Source organism: Alligator mississippiensis, chromosome 14, assembly GCF_030867095.1.
Source record: "Alligator mississippiensis isolate rAllMis1 chromosome 14, rAllMis1, whole genome shotgun sequence".
Taxonomy (NCBI): domain Eukaryota; kingdom Metazoa; phylum Chordata; order Crocodylia; family Alligatoridae; genus Alligator; species Alligator mississippiensis.
The window spans coordinates 3,113,742-3,134,661 of NC_081837.1; the positions used below are offsets into that span (position 1 = coordinate 3,113,742).

General features: G+C 40.4%; 1 protein-coding gene across 7 annotated transcripts in view; it reads right to left on the reverse strand.

Annotated features, from left to right (window-relative positions):
• Positions 1 to 20,920, reverse strand: part of TEX14 (testis expressed 14, intercellular bridge forming factor) — an 85,665-nt gene that overhangs the window by 37,933 nt on the left and 26,812 nt on the right. For 5 of the 7 annotated variants that reach the window (XR_009456453.1, XR_002092085.2, XR_002092086.2 and 2 more), the window contains exons 10-26: positions 20,053 to 20,204; positions 18,383 to 18,573; positions 17,579 to 17,729; positions 15,890 to 16,866; positions 14,518 to 14,624; positions 13,919 to 14,001; positions 12,543 to 12,815; positions 11,066 to 11,166; positions 9,522 to 9,641; positions 8,936 to 9,014; positions 8,096 to 8,186; positions 7,012 to 7,074; positions 5,751 to 5,878; positions 4,392 to 4,582; positions 2,657 to 2,756; positions 2,122 to 2,208; positions 868 to 936 (exon numbers count right to left, since the gene is read on the reverse strand). Coding sequence is in view for 3 of the 7 variants with exons in the window: in XM_014608143.3 (XP_014463629.2) it covers positions 868 to 936; positions 2,122 to 2,208; positions 2,657 to 2,756; positions 4,392 to 4,582; positions 5,751 to 5,878; positions 7,012 to 7,074; positions 8,096 to 8,186; positions 8,936 to 9,014; positions 9,522 to 9,641; positions 11,066 to 11,166; positions 12,543 to 12,815; positions 13,919 to 14,001; positions 14,518 to 14,624; positions 15,890 to 16,866; positions 17,579 to 17,729; positions 18,383 to 18,573; positions 20,053 to 20,204 (2,963 nt within the window). In the remaining 4 variants the exon portion in view is untranslated. Of the gene's footprint in view, positions 1 to 866; positions 937 to 2,121; positions 2,209 to 2,656; positions 2,757 to 4,391; positions 4,583 to 5,750; positions 5,879 to 7,011; positions 7,075 to 8,095; positions 8,187 to 8,935; positions 9,015 to 9,521; positions 9,642 to 11,065; positions 11,167 to 12,542; positions 12,816 to 13,918; positions 14,002 to 14,517; positions 14,625 to 15,889; positions 16,867 to 17,578; positions 17,730 to 18,382; positions 18,574 to 20,052; positions 20,205 to 20,920 lie in introns of those variants that run through there. The other 2 variants (XM_059717014.1, XR_002092087.2) reach the window with 2 other exon arrangements.

The following is a 20,920-nucleotide window of genomic DNA, read 5'->3' on the forward strand; positions in this document are numbered from 1 at the left end:
GGCTTCTTTACCTTGGGTAAAAAATTTAAATGGGTAAAGATCTAAAACAACTTGTAGCATAACACAGACAAGTGTCAGTATCATCCTCAAATGCCTATTCAGTCCGCATATAGGATAGCTGATGTTTCTTTTTCACCTGCTTTTCCACTTTCCTTTCTGCCTCATTAATAGTGAGCAAAGAGACCATCAAGATTTTCTGTACACCTGACAGTTTGACCTGGTATCTCAAAATGGTTCCCATCTGTCACCATTCTGAAGTTCAAGGGCTTGGGAGATTCATTTTTCTTCCCTTTGGTCTGCTAAACCAGAACATGGAACACAATACTGGTTCCATTAGCATGTTCCAGGTAGCTGGAATTTTCTTGCAGTATATTTGTGACCAAAGGGGTTAATTCATTACAGTGACTGAGAAATAGAAGAGACTAATCTACATACAAAGTTATATTGCTACAGCAACAGAGGCTGTACTGAGCACTCTTCTTGACTGATTTGCTTTTGAAGTGGAAATGCCAGCCCTGGGCACCCACTTCAAGGGGACGCAAGAATGGCAGCAGCTGCCAACCCAGCCACCACTGCTGCTGCAACCAGCCCGGCCTCTGCCACCACCCCTTGCGGCTGCTGCCATCCAGGACGCAGACCCTGGTAAGTACGCTTTTGCTCACAGCCTTTTGTGGAAAAGACGAATTCTTCCGAATATCTATGCTAGGAGAGCGTACAAATCCCTTAAAAGCCAGTAAATAAAAGCTTAGATGCATACCTGCAGCTATTACCCCAGTCATTTATTTCAGAACAAGAACTGATCTGCAGCAACACAAAGGTTGTTTGCATTTATAATCTTCTCAAAATTGTCAATTTTCAACAACTAACCTTTCACTGGCACTCTGCTGCTACATGATCCCTTCTCCTGAGAGGCAGCAGTCTGCTGCTTCAAATATTCTGTTAAAAAACAGCACATATTTCTTTATTGATTCAGATGCTCGTTCTAAATCCATTCCATGACACACTGGGCAATGTGTTACTTGCTCCAGCCAAACAACATGGAATTGCAATTGATTCATAATTTAAATCTTATAAATTGGCGTTGATCACAAACTACCCATCCTATGCCAGCTTCCTGTCATCTTGGTCTGGTGTATGTGGAAACAAATGGACTAGATATGTCAATACATGTAATTCCAAAATGAATACTCTTCAGGGTTTCAGAAGGAAGTACTAATACAGCTTGATCTGTCTCCTTTCACTAGGAAAGTTAGACAGGAGACAAGACCAGAAGTATGTCACTTTGAATCTGTTACCTTCATTTTCACATACAAACGCAGTGATATCTCCACGGTATCGCAATTTAGTACATTTTCTGCAAACACATTATAAATTTGGTAACTAATTGTAAATGATGAAGAAAACCCGGCATGACCATTTTTGCCAATTCCTACGCCTTAAGAAATAAGAGATCATTTTGAGTATGTCGTTTGTTTCCAAATGCATGAATTTTAAATGATAACCTGCAGAAACATAATGGAATACAATGTACATAAAGTGCTGAAGACCAGTAAGTAATTGTATATAATCGAGGGAATATCTGATGTAATATAGGACAGGGAAATAATGGAGAGCTCTGCGAGTATTCTCTGTCTGAAGCTGTATGCGATTACACGAAGAAATGTAAATCATTGAGACTGATCTCTTCAAAAATCACCTGAGGGAGATGGATGTCCAACTCACATTAATTTTAATGGGAAACATGCAAATCCCCAAGGCATCTTTGAAGATTTCAGTCTGACTGTATACACAGAGCTTGTTTCAATGTTAAATTACATCTATGCTCAGCAATTTGACTGCCGTCACCAGGCAGGATTATTGTGAGCTATGGTTTTGTGATGTTTATAAATTTGTAAAATCAGAAGCCCCAAAGCTTAATTCATTATGGAGCTCAGAGCCAGTTATTTAAGTTATTGATATCTAATTTACTGTTCTTCCCCTGGCCAAAAAAGGGTTGAAAGCATGCATATGCATTTTATTAGCGCATCATTTTGGGAAATCCTGATCACCCACCGACATGGAACTGAGGACATAAAATATAACTGACAAGATGCACGGCATTTGGGTTTTAATGCCTCTTACCAATTTCATCAAGTAGCTCCTGGGCTGGTGGAGGCAGCTCGTCCATAAAGTGGTCTGATGCCTGAGAGAACGCTGGGATTAAGTCAGCTGAAAAAAATGTCTAACCAATTAAGAGTGATGAAACTCTCCTGAATGTACTACAAGCTCCAGTTTTGATGCTTATGAAACATATTAGGCTCATGAATTTCCCTAAACTGGGCTTACCCACATACTATTAAATGCCTTTAAGTAGATCTTGGATTCAAAACAGATTTCGAGCTGGACTTTCAGCCACAGGCCTCAATTTTGTGGGTGCAAGTTCTGAGGCAACAATATTACATTTACAGCTTAGTTCATTTATAGTAGGCATTCAATTTCTGAGTCTGAAAGCGCAGCTTGGAAGTCTAGCATCCAAGTAACCTAATAATCACTGATTGTGTAAAATTGTATTCACTGCTATTTGTCCCTATAAAACTAGAGGCATAGTTAAGGTCTGACTGAAAATGTGCCTCTTACAGTAAGGCAGCTGTAAGACTACTTTAATAACATGATTTACCTTTCTCCAGGTCAATCTGCTCAGTGGTAGAAATGGGTTTACCAAATTCTTTCCTGGCCTTTATTAAAGATGAGGCTGCCCCAAGGCCTGACAAACCACTCTGTAAAAAAAAAATATACTTATTATAAGCATTATAATGGAAACCACTGTTCTACGTTCTTCTTTAGTCTACTAAATACAAGATGAGAAGATCCTGCAAACACCTTGCATAAAGTTAATTGCTTCTGATCTTCATGTTAAACCCTTAAGCAAAAACATAGAGACATGAAGAAAAGCAGCACCTGTCTGAGCACAACCCTCTCCAATGAATGCTGTGTTTTTTTTTAATCTTAGGGCTTTCCGTCTTAATGGTACTACAAGGTTTCCTTGTTTTCATCAATGTTAACACTTCATTGCACCATGATCACCATCCTTCCAGACAAGGACAAAAAGACAGGACTTCCCCTGGGAGACCAGTTTTGTCACTCCCTGAGAGGAGATGGAGTTGAATCCATCGATTGTAGACACAGACTTGAGTATCTGTAAACCTCAAATTATTCAATCCAGTCAAAGCTCTATACAAAAGTGTCCCAGAGATACATATAAGCAGAAGTGTGTGATAAGCCCCCATAGTTCTCAAATTGGAAGTAGGGACTTGGTACAAGACTTCATTTCAGAAAGATTTTTGAGGAGAGTGAGTGACACTAATGTAAAATGTCTCTACAGTGCAAGTCATGACAGAGTTGGGCTGTTAATGTGTTTAATGAACTCCAACTGTCTGCCTTGCAAATCCAAAGAGGCAGAACAGACCCAAGGACTGCCACTGTTCTGGCTGAACAAATTCTAATTTAATCTTTAAATGACAACCCCACCGGAGAATAACAATAAGAAAAGTATGAAAGCAACTATTTATATGTAATTCTCTGGAACAGAAGTTAAGATAATGTTCTGGCACTGAGATATTTTCACCTCCAAAAGGAATAGTACAAATGGGTAAGGTTTCCTTGGAAATTTGGTGGTTATAAAGAGGGCTTTTTGACACAAGAGAATTGATAATGTTGCACCAAGTCTATGCATGCAGAAAAAGGACAAATTATGCCCCTTAATACACTGGCTTTCTGATGACTTGTGCAGTGTAATTATTCACAGGACCAGGATGCTTCCATTTGTAAACTGTTTCCTAAGGAACCATTCTTCTTTGCTTGCATGTGCCTTCCCCAGCACCACGCCGAGAATCTTTCCTTCACTTTCAACTAAAATGCACAGATCTGAATATGCACTTCTTTACAGTCACGCTTAATTCTCACTCCTAGCAAATCAAGACCATGATATGGTCTAGAAATCGGCTGTAAACTTATGTCTTGATACCTTCTGGGACACTAACTTGTGCACATGTAAGGATGCTTTGAATCTACTAGTAAGATACTGAACAATAAGTTAAATAACACAAATCACTTCTCAACCATACTGTGGCCTTCACAGCACAGCAAGACTTTTTTAAAAATAATATCATACATACAAATATAAGCAAAGCAAGCTCTTAGAGAAAACAGGGTCATCCTGACCATGCGGAAGTCAAGAGAGCACTTGATTTCACACACAATATTCATATGAGTTCTAGCTCCAATTATATTAAGGGAATTTGAAATGACATTACAGCCTCTTGCAATTATATGAAGGTATTTTGACCAACTATGAAACAGGACAGAATATAGAAATGTAGCTGGTATAAAGAAGCGTAACTGCCTACACATACAGGCTCAGTCAATCCAAGTGAGGAGCTTTCCAAAGGGACGAAGGGCAGTTCAGCGCTCCTTTGCTTCTCACAGGCCGTAGTAAAAGTGCTGGATGCTGTTAAGGCAGTCTCTTGAGTAGACCAACAAGAGGTATCCAGAGGTATTTCATGGGTGTTTCTGTATTTTTTAGCGGATGATGACACTTTTTTCTCTGGAACAGAGTAGGTGACAGAAGAGCAGGCAAGTGAATTTTGTTTTTTGTTATATGGCTATAACTAAGCTGCTTATTCAACACATACAGAGCCAGTTGCACATGTCATTTGCACACACAACTACATATCAGCCTTTGACAAAAACTTTGCCCAAATTAATCCCTAAACAGAAATTCAGTGGTATCATTATTGTTTGTGACTGGGATTTCCTTTTAATCATGACAAAGAGGATACCCATTACGCAACCTTCACTACTGTATTGATAAGGATGCTGAGTTAAGGAATATGGAGACTAAGCTACATAAAAAACCTGGCTGTTTTCCAAACAATATTTTGGAAGTACAAAGCCACAATACTACAATCTCATGACATAACAAATGTACTAGCAGCAATGAGATACCTAGCTAACTAACTGACTTGGATCCTGGAAATATTAAGGAAAAATGTGAGCCTCAGACCTTATTTAAAATCTCAATTGCTTACATTTCCAAGACCTTTCTCCGCCCAAGTTGTGAAAATTACTTTTAGCCATAATTTATTTTCTGGAACCTTTCAAAACTTGGCTTTTTCAGCTGTGCTTGCAGAAATTCTCCTCCTCACTAAGTGGACTTTCATTAGGTGCATCTACAAGAGACACTGTTAGGTGCATTAGCCTAAATTTAAGGCGCATTAGGGCACATGTCTACACATTCACATCCTTAATGCAGTTTAAAAATGGTGATTTTAGGCTAATCGTGCCTACATTTGATACCTGCAAATGCAGGTATCAAATTTAGACATGGATAGTTAAAGCATATTAACATTGTGCGTGGGGACTGATTTAAGATTAACTTTAGTCCCAAATCAGTCCACACACTTTAACACCTGTATGTGTAGACACCTACCTAAGCTAATATGCATTAAATTTAGGCGTGCTTAAATGCACACGTAGACACACCTATTATGTATAATTATTTAAACCAAAGACATAACACTTCAAAGCACAACATTAAACATCTTTTATAATTCCCTGGTCTAACCCAGATTTAATTTCACTAGTACCAGCTGAAAGGCTTCTACCACTCATATCAACCGATACTACATTAGCAAGTGCAAATAGGAAAGATTGACTTCAAATGCCAAAGAGTTAAGCAAGTCTCTGAAGTTTCCCTTTCCCATCCAGTTTACCTGGGCTGAGTGGAGTGCTGACACTAGTTGGCGCATGACCCACTCTGGGTGTTTTACAAGTTGAATCCTTACTAGAATTCTCTCGCTCATAAGAAATACTGGACAAATCCTGAATATCTGTCAATGATCTAAAGGATTAACAATGAAAGAGACTCATAGGTTACAAGATCTATTTTTAAATATCACTTTCTTACAAATTTCATATTACTTCATTGTGCAATTTGCAGGTTCTATAACAGTTTAAATTTAGGTCAATCTGCTTGGTCTTCCAAAGGTAAGTGAGGGAGTCTTTATGACAATGGCATGTGGAGTTCTCAAAAGACTCAAGAACACCTATGCCAAACTTCCAGCAGGGCTTAAAAGACAGAGAAGGTATCTTAGCTACCAATCTTTTTCAAAAAGAGTTGAGAACTGATCTCAAGAATAAAAGAACCTTCAGCTGGGATACAGAGCAGCTCAAAGCTCTTGGATACTTGCAACCTTAGATGTCCTCCATGTGAACGACTTACACTCAGTGAAACAACTACACAAATATCCTCAGAAGAACCTTTGTTGTCCACTAAAGATTACTTATAGTTTGAAGCCCTTGCAGAACTGTGGCCATACCGAGTAACACAACTTACATGCTTTTACAGTAAGTATTCCCTCAAAACATATTTAGGAGGCTTTGTTGATCTGAAGGAAATATTTTCTCTCAGCCACTGAATGTTGTCTTAATCAGAAGTTTATATGTAATCTTTCCCTACATTAAAAAAAAAGCTTGATTTCCAAATTAAGGTAACGAATTATTCTGCCATGTGGTTCTGTCCTACCAAAATAAGAATTTAAAAACCTCCATCATATTATTCAGAGTCCATATTTATTTGCAAATAAATGGTATTTAACTGTGAATTAATCATTTTCTCTCTAGAGAAAGGACAACTATTCTGTGTTCATCCTACTTAACATGTTCAGAGGAAATGAAGATTCCCAAGTACCTTAACTTGCCTGCATAGTGCCCAAATGACTTTCTGTTTACCTAATTTAATTACGCCTGGATATGCAAATACTTTGACGTAAGCTAAGGATGACTGTGTTTGTTTGCTTTTTTGTACCTACTCCCCTGCTTATCATGATGAAATACTATCTGTCTACTCCGCACTAGCATCGTGCTTCTGAAGGTCTGTTCTGGCACATCAACTCATTTTATAGCAACAGAAAACTTTAGAATGGTAATGACTAATCTGCTGCAGGTTCACTATGAGATAGTGTGTAGCCTTACATATAGTTTTCTTTGAACTCTTCCAGTGCCTCTCCAGGTATCATTTCTTGTGCTGCTTCAACGCTGTAAAGAGAAAAAATTAAAAGCTCATATTCATTGATTCTCTTGGAAAAAAGTGAAAATAAACTTTTAAAAAAGAGAACAAAGGAAAGTAAAGAAACTTAAAAGACAACGTCCCTGGGGCTTGAGTAAGACGCATCCAAAATCAGAACTCATCAAAAATCAAAATCAAAATCAGGCCTTGAGAAAAGGAAGAGAGAGGCAGGAAAAAAGGCGTTGCATAAACTGGATAGGAATCTGTAGTGTACCTACCACAACAAATACGTGCAAAATTCATGCTAGGGGTTCCATATAAAACCACTGAAAAATTAAGACTTGTAAGACTTGTCACTATTTCTAAGACTTGTTGTTACTCCCTTTTCCCACCCTTTTTCTGCCTTGTTTATGTTGTAGCCACTCCAGAGAGCAGATACTATTGCCGATTAAGCGAATGTACAGCACCTAGCCCACTGGGGCAGTGATTCTGGCTGGCCTCTCTGTAACACAAATAAAAAATAATAATGGAACAGAAGCACTGTATCTGGCAGTTAACTGCAGCAGCAAGTCTCCAAATACTGGCTCAGAGTAAGTGCTGAAAGGGGTCACAGACTATGCTTCGAACTCTGCTACCTCCCAAAAGGGAAAAGATATGGTTTTGTATGCCACCTGAGCTGCAGTACTAAGGTCTGACAAGCTATAAAACACAGGATGAATGCCTGGGATTGAATAGCTTTGCTCTAAAATTTTGGCAGGTCCATGTAATATGTATATCTAATATATACAAATTACTTTTCTTATTTACATCCTAACTAGCTCATTAAGCAAAAAGAAGGATGGTAACACAATAAAAGGCAAAGCCTCATCAGATCCGTGAGTCCTGCTAATGTTTCTTGGCCAGGAAATACAATACATACATCACCATTAAAAATACCACTGGCAGCTTATTTCAGCATTAGGTATTTCAGTAGGATTAATAAAGAAAAAGCACAATCCATATAACCTAATTTATGCTTGAAGTGGCAATGAAAATAATAAGTCTTTCTACCTGGCTACAGGCATATGGCTGAGTTGATTTACTCCCACTGTGTTATTGCTAAGGTTTTCTTTTGCTGTGTTGCAGAGAAATTTTTTTCTTCCTGAATACAAATAGGAAATGTTCACCATTATTGGGTTTTGCAAATAAAAAAAATGACATAACTTATTGAACAGGAAATTACAACTTTATTATATTTTTCAGTTCTTGTGACCTCTGTCTTGGTTATTCTCAAAAGACAAATGTGTTTTTAAAAATACATTTTCATAAACATATCCCAGCTGCCAGACATTCTACCGTTGGGGGATTGGGTATATTGAAATGTTTTAAAACTCCATCTGAAAAAGAACTGACAAAAAAGAATAGACGTGCAATGCCAACATTTCCATTCCAGATGTATTATTATAGGTCTTCTGGTTCTCAAAAACCAGGGATGTCTGGTAATCAGAATATTAGTGTATGTGGCAATCTGGTTATTAGTGTATGCAGGAAACTAATTTGATTTCCATCTCTTTCCCTCACAAATTACCTGAAGCTACTAAATGAGCAACAGGTATAATAGAAACTAGCTATAACAATAGACTTTCTGATTGCAATGCAACAAGTGCACGATCAAAACTTCCCTCAGCTCAAACTATTCATTCTTTGTTCAGGTCTGACTGTACAAATCCTGTTGTATGCCCTCAACTCCCACTGAAGTCACTACAAATGGAGAAGAAGCAGGCCAGCAAGACTTCAGCTCTGGCTGATAGGAAAATTCCCAAGTAGATAAATGGCATGCCAGGAATTGGCAAGTTTCTGTCTGCTGCAAGGACAGCATGAAAATAACTGGCATATATTTAATAGCATTACCTGACTCTGCATCCGCACCAATCTGGTTTGGTACGCAGGCTTTTGGGGTTATTTCTAATTCACCTTCAGAACTTGAGGTCTGAAGAGAAAGAATGCAACAAATTAAAAATTCTTGCAGTCATACTGCAAAGGGAGAACTCTTGCCCCCATGCGATGTACACCCTAATCAGTGTGGAAAGCAGTAACTCTCTCAGGAACTTCAGTGTCAAGAGCAATAATGAAAAGTGTTTGTTGCCTTTGACGTTCTTCACAAATAGTTTCATCGTCTCTAAGAAATGAATAAAAATTGTCTTCCAAACATGGAAGGGTATAATGAATAGTGCTGGAAGGGATGTCTTACTTGAAGGCTGGCCTCAATTTTTTCTTAGCTTACAGCAGGATTTATCATTTTAAGGTTATCTAAAAGCCTTAATTTCCCTGTAAAACATGATCTGAGAGATGATTCTCAAGACGAGGAAGGACTGCTGTAAAATAAAGATGCCATGACAACAAGTTTAGCAGTTTTCAATAGCTCTTTTCCAAATCAGAGACAAACATAAACAAAGCCTTGGTATATATTTTACTCCCGTGTAGACTTTGATTTTACCTCTACCTCTGAGCTGTCTTGAGTAACAGGAGGGAAAAATTCATCAGGGTCAGGAGTGAAAAATTCATCAGATAGGTCAGGAGAAGAATCAGAGGAATGATCTAACACCCTCGAATGCCCCTGTGAAAAATGTTAGAAAATATTAATTGAAGATGCTTTCACGTCTCCATATGGCATAATATACTTCTTAAACAACATTAAATAGTAACATGTCAAGTTGAAATCAGACTTTTACTCTTCTCACATGTTCATTGGGGTACCTATGACTTTTACATTATTTCTCTGCATGCCTCTTTCACTTTCAAATGGGAACATTTGAGCCTGCAGCCACAATACTACCTTATGTTGTGGGCCATCACAGCCTAAATGAAGTGGAGCCAGAGCTTTGCCAGTACTGTTAGAAGTCATAGCAGCAATTCAATATGTTGCTTTCCTCTGTCTGATTCTGTCATGTGCCCAGAGAAGGGCATCAGAGAGCAGAGAAAACAGAGCTGTGCTTCCAGTCCTGACCTCTTTCAGTCATTAAAATAGCCGGTGGCGTTGTTCTGTAAAAAGAGTGTAAACCCTGGCAAGAGCCCAATCTGGATCATTACATTCTGTCTACAGCACCTAAATTGCCTGGAGTTTTAATTGGATACTGAAGTCTTCACTTCCTGCACTAAACTGTTCTAAAGTGCTATTAAAAATCCCAGGTGTGCTATAAAATGGACCCATTACCTTCTCAACCACAAGACACATCTCTTTTTCTCAAATCATTTGGGAGGTGGTAGGCTGGAGGGGGAGTATAGTGGGTTAATAGTGAGGCTTGCTATTACCTGGACTGTTTAATCAATGGAAACCAGATTTCAAAAAGTATTTAGGTACCTAATTCCCATTGCAATCAGTGTGAGTTACCTAACCTAGACTGATGATTTTGAAAAGCACAGTACATGTACTTAGCTGCCTGGCACTGGAAGCACTTAAAATGTTAAAATTGTCTATAAACTATTTTTATGTTCTACCAAGCAGATCCTGACTTTTCACAAATAAACATTTTTGCAATATAAAATGTGCATCCTACATTGTTTGAAGTGCTGATATAACAAACCCATATACTGTCAATGTACAGATAAATCTCTTTTCTTCATGGGAGTTACAGGCAAAAAAACATTTCTCCTAGGTATGTTTTGTGCATTCTCCTACCAAATTTTTCTACTCCACAGGCATGTGTGTGCTGTGCCATCATTCTGTGAAAATCGCTTTTAAAAACATGAATCAATTCAGATTTGGCAATAGCTTTTGTTCTACTGCTCTTGGTTTCTTTAGCTCCTCATCACTGGGTATTTTTCATTTGATTGCTCTATATTTCAGCCAACCTCCCACTGCTCAGATTGCCTAGATGGTTTTACAAAACCAAACAAATGGAGGATTCCTGGGCAGCTCACAGCTAGAAGATAAGCATTATCTGGTTGTCTTCATATTTCAATGTGCAACACATAGAAACGAGTGTAATCTGTTTTATAGATTACTGCTAACAATTAAATTTCTTGGATTTAAGCACGTACCCTAGAGAGATTCTGAGATCCTCTAGAAATGTCTGAATTCTTATGAGAGGCTGTTCCAGACTCTGCTTGCTCATCTTTTGATGGAGACTGGCCATTTCTACCTAAAAAAATTGAAGCGTGTTAGAATTGAACACAATTATTATGCACAGAATAATGTGGATGGGCTAGTTTGAACAACTGGCAGATTACAAATGTGAAAAAATGACATCAAAGCTACATGATGTGTCACACACATGGGAAGATGATGGCAATTAAATGCCCTGTTTCAGGCATGTGAATCTTTACTGAGCTCTGGTCTGAACGTGTTTTTCTTTAAAATACCTTTCACATTCACATCATTAATAATTCATTTCTTAAATTTTCTATAAGCCACATATTAGGATCTAAGCAGGCACAATTCAGTAATAAAGCACTATTCAAAGGATCAAACCTCAAGACTCCAAGCACATAAAATGTAAACCATTTTCAGAATTTTATCCTATTGCTGGCAACCTTTTGCTTGATGTGCCATCAGGTCACTGCCCTCATATGAAATGTGACTATATCACAGCCATTTTCATCTCTGTTTCTGGATGCATCTCTGTCACAAACTGAGTTCTTGGCTATTTGTCAGTGTGGTTGTGAGGGATGTGAATGTAGAGAGACATGCAGCAGCTGGATTCTCACAAACTACCCACCTGATTTGGTTACATCTCAGAGACAGACCCTTTGGTTCAAGTAAATAATCTACTACATATTTCTAACTGCCAACATTTCCTTTCTGATCTTCATGCCAGTCTCTTTTCTCTCTGTGCATGGGTACATCACCATTAATTGTTTAGTGTCTCCACACCTTCCAAGACAAATATTAAGCAGCAACTAAATTCACTTAGGAAATGTAGCATTGACCGACAAAGATTTTCAATGGAGGGGCTCTCTCAGTCACGCCTTTAGGGCAAGCCACAACCACTCTGGACCCCCCATTCTTATTTGGATCATTCTTATTTGGACCAGATGATGAATACCTCACCTTGGTGCCATACAGCAATGCAGCTACTTACTAACCTCAAATTACTCCACGTTCTGTGAAACATGGTAACCCATAAACACAGGAAATGTGGATGGTTTGACTTTTCTATAGCAATCAAGGTTATGGTCTACTCATGATTGCCAACATGGCACTGGCCAATAGGCTGCTACAGGAAAAGGATTTTCAAAATTTAAAAGAAATAAAACTAGGCTGACACTAAAATAGGAAATAAAGGCACGTGGGCATACTCACCATGGGCTTTAATATGACAAGAGTTTTCAACCTTCAACATCCAACTATATCAAAGGGACCTTGGTACTCACTGGCAAGACCCTAGATGTCACTTAGTGCCCAGTGCTCAGTCCAGAGAATATTCTACACTCTATATGGGGCCATTCTGGAGGTGAAACTGGCCTGTGAGGCCTCCAAGAACCATGCCACAAGCAAGTCTATTTTTACCAGTGTTACCTGCAAAACTTTCGAAGATAGACTCTGCGTCGCTCCACTCCGATTCAGATTTTTCCTTCCTCCCCAGATCCAGCGTCTCAGTGCCACTACCTGTCTGCCACCTGCCAGCTCTTCTCTGCCACTCAGGATATCCCCGATCCTTGATGGTGGCTTGTAGATATGTCTCCTTCAGGCTTTCTGCTTCACTCTCAGAAGTGCATTCACTGGGCGCATATGGAGGAAGAAGTCCCAGCTGGCCTGAGACTGCTCTTTTAGCCATCTGTTTCACTTCAGCTAGACAAAAACAATATTCTTACTGTTCCTCTTCTTGTTGCAAGCTAGACTCTCAGAGCGCCCACCTGGGGAATGCCTGCCATTTAGCTCACTCCCCAAGGTTTGCACAGGAGCAGGATTTGGACCCTTACGCCTTTGCCTGTGTTGTTCAGGCCATCTGCTGACTTGGGAACATGCAGGGTCATTGCCAAAAAGTCTCCTTCATTATCACAAAGACCAGAATCTTACCTCTGCTTTAATAAAAGTAGAAATCTGCAGAAATCCAGGGGAACCCTTTGGACACACATATTCATTAAAGAATGTTCCAATGGGGTGAGCCCTGGTGATGATCATTTCTATTCCCCATGTTATATGGCCATCTAGTGGCTGCTGCAGTGACTGATGGGAAGAAGTCCTGTTAATACCCTCACTGGATTCATTACAGGCCATCTGTTATTTCAGCCTTGGGCTGAAAATCCTGGTGGTTGCTCACACCTTAGTAACATTGTTGGACTGATCGTGCAAACTCTGCCTGGGATCAGGACAGAAAATTGCATTTAATCTGCATCATCTCCCCAGGAACACCTGGCAGGGCTACCATAACAAAGTTGGCCCTGTCACATATGCAGAGCCTTTTTATTTTAACTACAGAAACTACAGCACTGGAGGCATCAACGGCCCAGCTCTTTGGCCACACTCTCTATAGATAATACTCCGAGAACTCCCTTCCATTTTTACTCAACAGCCCAATGAATTCAAGGAGATCTGCAGGTGCTCAGCACTTGGGAAGACCAGGCAGTCTTTAATTAGATGCCTAAATATGGAGGCGTTTAATTTCAGAAATCCAACTCTGAGATCTGGCCAAGGAGGAGAGCAACATATGTTCAGTTAGTTTAGGAAGCCCCTTCCTGTCCTCTTTGAAGATGGGACACACATGGATAAGACAAATTCAGCATTGACTGATGAGCCAGCTTGAATAGGGGAAGGTATAATGGCAGGAAAATATGCATGATTACAGGAATCTTGACAAAGATAAATCACTGAGGGACATGAAGGACAAAATACCATATGTTTCCAGGACACTTCCTAACTTCCATGTTTAATCAACTTTGTGATCTACTCACTTGTCCATTCTGGCTGCACCATCCTTCTCTCTTCACTTAATATTCTTCTGTTGGAAATTTCAGATGCTGATTTTGGAAGCCGCCTACAGTAAATTGTTACAAGGTACATTCAACATGCATTGCGTTAACCCTTCCTCTGATAGTAAAACGCTAATGTGATATGCTTTGGAACCAGCACACTGATCCCCTAGTAGCTTCATTTGCATCCAGTGGTGTGTCCGTATGATTTATTATGCATGTAAGGCTTTTCAAATCTTTCTTTAGGTCCTGAGGTACCATTTTCTATCACACCAATTCTTACCACTGTCCAGTTCACCTTTTACAAAGTGATCACAGACCCCAGAGAAAAAGATATTATGTACTGACATATTCCAACTCCTTATTAAGTTCCAGTGGTAGTTATCTGATCAGCTATTGTAACTGACAATGTGTCAGTGTCATGGCAGGATCCTAATTGGATAGATGGATTTTGGCTTGCTGAGAAAAACTCAGTGCCATTTTAAATCCTGGACATGTATGCTTGTAACAAGGGTTTTAGTGGAAGAATTTGCTGAATTCACTCCTTTGTGAACAGGATCAAAGCAACAGGCAGAACTTACCATATCTCCTCTTCAACTGCACTTCCTGCAGAACTTGTATCACCTCCGCTCTCGTGCTGCAAGTTGACATTTCTTTTCCGTCTTACAGACACGCGTGGGTGTAACTGCTGAAATGAGTCCACCAAACCATGACTCAGCATATACCAGGTATTCCGCGATCATTAAAGCCATGTTAAGAATTTGTGGGTGCATCTACACGTGCGCATTTACTGCGTAGTACAGGCATGCATCTACATGTGCATGCCCATACTGCGCAATAAATATAGAAACTTATGCTGACTTGAGTGTAAATTTTATGCCCGATTAGTTACTGCACAGTAAATTTACTGCGCAGTAAATTTAAGCCAGCATCAATGCATGTGTAGACATGCCCTGTTTCTGCAATCTTAATTCACTAGCCTTTATTTGAATGGCACTAATCACATGAGCAAGGGTGACAGGCAGAGGCCCTACATTAACCAGAAGTAGGTGCTAAATTTCTAGCAGGCTCCTTTTACATGTAGGGGCCCAAACCTTCAATAAGGTGAGTGCCTTGTGGGAATTTCTGGTGCTAGGCAACTCACCGGTCAGACCCACAATCCAGATACAGATACAAAACCCTCCTCCAAATATACTCTTTTGGCTAGCAATGTTAATAGTTCCCTAAAGTCTACAAGCACTTAGAAATCATCCTCACGTGACAGCTGAGAGCAACAACAACCTATAAAAATACCCTCTCCTACACTTGCTCTGCCTCCCAATATTCCCCACCTTCACTCCAAACAAAGATGATTTCTCCACAGGGGCAGTGGGCTGCCTAATTAAACTCAAATGGAAAGACTTTCCTGTCTCTCTGTGAAGAGCCAGGTACACCAAAGTGCTAGTCAAAATAACAAGAAATAACAGTAGGTGATAAAAATGTAAACTGGCCTCCCTATGTCCTTATACCTAGATATTTTAGTCATTTTCAAATCAACCCTTAAAATGCATTCATTGAGAACACATTTGTGCATCCTAATCCAGTAACCCTGAAAACAAAATTAAGAGGCCAATTTTTAAAGCGTGGCTTTATTAGAGTCTTATTGTACAAGCCATCAGTGAACAGACGCAAGGCTAGAACAAAACGGAGCCATAAATAAAGATGAAACGTGTGTATAAAAAAGCTATTATTTGGTTAAAGCCAAAAAGATGACACATTACCACACGAGAACTAGACTGATCAGTTTCTCTCTTACATACAATGTAAAAAGCAAACAAGCACTCAAAGAGTAAGTAGAAAAGTGATAATCACTGTTCTCCCTTGATAGAGCATCCAGATCCATGCCTCTCTTCACCACTACACTCCTGCTAAACAACACACATACGTAGTCACAGTCTTCTCTCCCTTCCTTACCTGATTGCTTGGTCCTACTAAAGACCCCAGGCAGAAACTGCTGTGGTAGACATCACCTTTATTCTTGTTACTTTGACCAAAGCATTCTGTCTTTTCTCTCTGTGCTTTCCTTTTTTCCTGCACAGCCTTTGTGATAGCCTGGAAATGGTTGATCCCCACAGCCTTCTGTGAACCAGGCACTTGTGAAGGTGGAGGGGTATAGTTCCTTGAAGGAGGGCCTACTGCCTTCCACAAAAACACATTTGCTCCTGAATAAGGTATCTTGACATTTTTGAGGACATCATCAATGTTCTCCAGGTAGCTCTCTATGAACATCTGCTTAGCAAACTGTTCTGTTTGCATTTCCTTAAGCTGTCTCTGTTGTTTTTGGATTGTCTCTAATTCATTTAACTTCTCCTCTGTTCTGCAAATGGAATTTGTTGCCTGCTGCAGGAAGGTCTGAGAAATCTTTAGGTTCAGGACACATTTGCTAATGTGCTGCCCAGTCCTGGATGGGCTACTCAGACTAGTCCTGACATCTCTTTCCTCTTGGTCCAGCATGTACAGCTCTGAGGTCTCGCTTAGTGCCTCTTCTTCCCCCAAACTGTGCTCTGGATCTGTTTCTGAAGAGCTCCCTTCCTCAGAACTGGGCTTCTCCTCTAGCTGTATTTCAGAAGTTACAGGTAGGAGCTTGGAGGCATCCTTACCCTCTTCTACATTTTGCTTCTCTATTTCAGCCCCCAAGGCACACTCTATCTCAGCTTGTCCTTCCATAGCATTTTCATGGAATTCTGAATAATATGCATAGATTTCATTCATTTCAAAGCTACAGAGGCTCTCATTAACATCACTGGCACTGAAGGTCCTCTGGAGGTTAGAAGCCACATCTTGGCTCAGATCGTGTAGACCTGGCTGCACACTAACCATAGCTTCATGATCTAGAACAGTTCCTTTTTTCGCAGGAGATACTGAACATCTTGGCACAGTATAGCTGCATGCTGAAAAACCAGATAATAGCATTAGGCTACTTCTTCAGGCTTCCATTTTGAGTGCTGCTTACAAACATTTAGCAGCAAGCCTCTTTGCTTGTTAGAATAGCAACAATCAAACCCTCTATTTGACAATATGGACATACGACACGTTCACTAAATAGTAAACTGACTACTACAGAGTAAAATAGGGGCTGGCATGTGATGCCCAGCCCTGCCGCAAAGTAAGGTACCTAGAATCCAGGGTAAAGTTCTCTCTTCATCATTTTCCTCTTCTCAGTAGAAAAAACTAAGGCATATTCAGCTATACTAAAATATTTTCGTGGAAACTTTTGGTTTTGCAAAACAGACATCTTCCACTGGAAAAGGGGGCTGGCCCTAACCCACTGCCTCCACTGCAGAAGTGGAGGGGAACTCAGGACTCCTGCACAGAGGGTTCATAATCCCTGCAGCCCTTAGGGACCTGGACACTGGGTTGACTCTGCAACTGAAACAAGGCTATCACTGATTCTCTTGGGCTGTCAGGGTGTGCCAGCAGCAAGGATACACTGGCACCCTACAATCTAGTCTAGACAGGGGTAGTGACGGCAGATGAGAAGTGCCTTGTTCCAAATTACCACTGGGGTTGTTGCTATGCCCAGCTCTGCTAGTTCCAAAATCTGGCCCTTCCCTTTTGAGATGCTTCTGTATGAGAGGACAGCCTCAATGCACACAAACTCACCAGACTCTACGATTGCTTCTCCTTGCAGCTCAAGTGTGCTCCTCTGGTACTTGGATTCTGACCCCAAATAGATGTTTACGTCTGCAGACAGACTGTGCCCTTGTGCATGTGAGCTTTCACCAGGGCGATCCATTCGAGCAGCAATCAAATCCTGTAACAGAAGGGATGCTGTAAAGGGCAACTGAAATGGCACTGTAGGGTCTTCTGTTTTCAATCTGAACTACTACCATGCATATAGGCTTAGGCCTGCCCCATGCACTGCAGGCAGGCGGATCCCTGCGAGCTACCCCAGATGCAGGAAACTCGACTGCGCAATTCTGTGGCAATGGGAAGGGATGTGTTCTTGCTTTCCCTGTGGCTTGCTCCTCGGCCTTTTGGCTAGGAGCAAGTAAGACTAGGAGGCATCCAAACAGCAAGGCCTCTGGGCTTGGGGCTTGCACATAGGATGCCTGCCATGGATTTGGGGAGTATCCAAAGCCCCAGACAGATGGGTCTGGGAGCGGGGATACTTGCCCAGTGGTAGAGCCACACAAACGTGAACAAGTGAGCTCTGCTCAGTCGAAAATTGGAATTGACTCTCGGGCTCTGCCCAACAGAATTCAGAACTGATCTGGCCCTTGAAACAAAATTTCAACAACAACAAAAAAGAGCCATTAGCTCAAATGCGCTGAGTATAGCCCAAACTCAGACCTGTGACCTCACATTACAGACCTGAAGAAAAGAACAACACCAACTCTAATAAACTGTTAACTCTGATTAACCAAATGAGACTAAGAGCATAAGTGCTACAATCCTGAGAGTCACCTTTAAGTCATTCTGCAGGGTATACCGAATATCCTGGAGGCTGATGGAGCGGTCCTTCTGTTTGGCTTCCAAGCCTGTCTTTACAATGTCATAATAGGGTTTAGGAAGTCTGACATCAGTATTCAGGTATTGCCGCGAAACAATGAGTTCTTTAATAAAGGAGTCTTCCTGGCCACTCCAGGGCAGAGTTTCTGTAAGGAATATTCTAATTACAGATTACAGCATGTTCATGAATAATGAAAGAAGGGAAAGAATCAGACGAAGCCACAGGAATAGATGACTTGACATTCAGACAGGGACGTGCCTTCCATTGGGAATCAGACCAGTGGTCCAGTTATGTTCGCTGTCCCTCCTCTCACCATGGCCAGCACTGGATGCTTCCCAGGAAGCTGCCTGAACACTCCCTGTAGTTTTAAAATCATGAAATAAACTGCCCAGAGAATATTTTTCCTACCCTCATCAGGTTGTAGTGGGTTCAACTCTAGGACAACTGGTTTATCTTGCTGGCTTTCGCAGTGGATGTTCCCATTGCCAATGTAAACGTCTACTCCTTTTAAGAACTTTAATACCCACTTGGCCTCTGTGCCATCTTGTGACAGGAAGTTAGTGTGCCACGTGTAGCAGAACTCTTATCTGTTTTAATTTGGTGCCTGTCATTTGCATTGTCCTTGAATTAAGGATCAAGATCATTAAGAACTCTCTACCCCATTTCCTGCGTTCCATACCTCTTATCCATATTAGACTCGTCCTTAAATTAAGTCATTCCAAGGTTTCTAATTTCTCTTCATATGACTTTTTTTTTTTTTAATAACCAGTCATTTGATTACCCCTCCCTGAAACCTTTCTATTTCTGTTTATTTCTCTGAGATGGACTGACCAATATTAAATGCATTCATCCAGGTGTGTGTACCACAGATCTGTACAACAGTTCTGTATCTTCAGCATTCCTTTCTATCATACGCTTTACAAAGCCTAGCAATTTGTTTCCTTTTTTGATCAGCCCTGCATGTTGAGTACTTCATTAAGCTCTCCACAATGACGCACATTTCCTTTTTTTTGAGCAACAGGAGCTTGGTTTGAACCCTCAGGATGTACTCTATGTTCAAAATGTACCTTCATTAAACTCTGTCAGACAGGATTTTATCTGCCATCATGCTATCTATTCACTTAACTAAGTGACAGCTTCACAGTTCCTCAAAGTCTTCTCTGGTTTTGACTAGCCTACCTAACTGTGGGCTGCAATCTGCAGTTTTGCACCAGGGCTTTTTGCCCAATCACCAATTAACACTTTGGGTACACCCCTGCCCTCACCCCCTTTAATGTTGTCAGGTTGAGACAAGTATTTGTAGGTAAATATCTATTGTGTTTCCCTGTCCCCCAAGGCATCTTGCCTAACCTAAGCATTCAATTAGAGTTAAACAGGGCATTCTTGTTTCTCCCCAGATACCAGCATGCTGTGCAAAAGAGCTAGCAGGAAGATATATGATTTCTTCTTTTCCAAGCAACTCTCCTTCTCATAAGAAGGAAACCTTAACTCAGCAAGTTCTAAAGGAGCTCACCTAAGGGACCATGAAAGGAAATTAAATTGACATTTGGAGTACTGATGATTTGCATCAGAAGCACTCCATGAGATAACTCAGTGACAGAAGTCTGTACCCCTTTAAATATACCTGTTAAGGCCTCTTGCATTACTGTACAGAAGCTATAAATGTCTGATTTGACTGTAGCAGCCTTTTGAAGGATCACTTCAGGAGAGCACCATCTATATAGCTGAGCTGGGACAGCAACGCGTGTAAGATCAATGTGTTCTCCTCCCTCCTTGCTGCCAGAAAAGAAAATGAAACAAGGACAAACTGGGCAATCATAACACATAACTAGTAGCTATTCCATTCAGGGTATTCAGAAATCAAAGAGTTCAAGAAATCTCATTAGCACACGGACACAAACCAAAGCAAGCTACAAGTTCTGTCAAGGACATTTGGTTATAAATAAGCCTGGCTTTGAATCGTCCCGTCTGCAAGGTCTGATCTTCAGGAAGCCAGGAATTAATTTCATAATGTTTATATATTTGTTTATTTTAAATGACTCGTGTGCTGCCCAAGCATTAACCAAAACATTAGCCCCCACAGTCAAAAACAGACTTTTGAAAGAACATCTAATAAACGCATAAAAATAAATGGTTTGTTTTGGCATGTTATAGGAGCACCCTCTGCTGGGGACAATGAAATATAGCTGGCTCTTTCAAAATGTTACCCTCCAAGGTAAAAAAGAAAAGGCTAGAAACTGTACAAGAGTCTGGAAATTAAGATCTCGTTGATCAGATCCAAGGTTCAGAGCATAGGGGAAAGACAATCTAGCCTGTTATTTGCTACGTAGTATCGGTAGAGATACCAGCTTCTATATGACTAGAAGTTGCTTAGGGTTGCCAAATTTCAACCTGCATATTACTAGTTGTCTGGAGATTTCATTCCCTCCCCTTCCAATTAAAAGTCTGATGATAAGGGTACATGGTACTCCACAAAAATGGTGAAGGCTGAC